General features: G+C 68.1%; 1 protein-coding gene across 1 annotated transcript in view; it reads left to right on the top strand.

The window, feature by feature from the left end:
- Window positions 1–448, top strand: part of MED16 (mediator complex subunit 16) — a 21,897-nt gene that overhangs the window by 18,526 nt on the left and 2,923 nt on the right. The window contains exon 13 of the mRNA XM_011963990.1: window positions 103–319. Coding sequence (XP_011819380.1) covers window positions 103–319 — 217 coding nt within the window. The remainder of the gene's footprint in view (window positions 1–102; window positions 320–448) is intronic.

The following is a 448-nucleotide window of genomic DNA, read 5'->3' as shown; positions in this document are numbered from 1 at the left end:
TGAGCTGGAGGGGCTCCCAGTGCGTCCTGGGTGGCAGGGCGGTGCCCCAGGCAGGGTTGCCCCAGGCAGAGTTGCCGAGACCTTGGCCACCCCTCTCCGTAGGTCGTGATGAGGGCCCAGCGAGCGAGCCAGACGAGGCGCTGGTGGATGAGTGCTGCCTGCTGCCCAGCCAGCTGCTTATCCCCAGCCTGGACTGGCTGCCCGCCAGCGACGGCCTGGTCAGCCGCCTGCAACCCAAACAGCCCCTACGTCTGCAGTTCGGCCGGGCGCCCACACTGCCTGGCAGTGCTGCCACCCTGCAGCTCGACGGCCTCGCAAGGTGCGTGTGTCCCTGCATTGGTCCCCAAACACACCTCCCTCCATGCCCTGTCCCAGGAGCCCCCGAATCCACACAGCTCCCTCTCTCCATGTCCTGCCCCAGAGCCCCCCAAATCCACACAGCTCCCTC

The sequence above is a fragment of the Colobus angolensis genome, unplaced genomic scaffold (genome assembly GCF_000951035.1).
Source record: "Colobus angolensis palliatus isolate OR3802 unplaced genomic scaffold, Cang.pa_1.0 Scaffold64, whole genome shotgun sequence".
Taxonomy (NCBI): Eukaryota; Metazoa; Chordata; class Mammalia; order Primates; family Cercopithecidae; genus Colobus; species Colobus angolensis.
The sequence above is the reverse complement of the archived record's forward strand: the minus strand, read 5'-3'. Positions and strand labels throughout refer to the sequence as shown.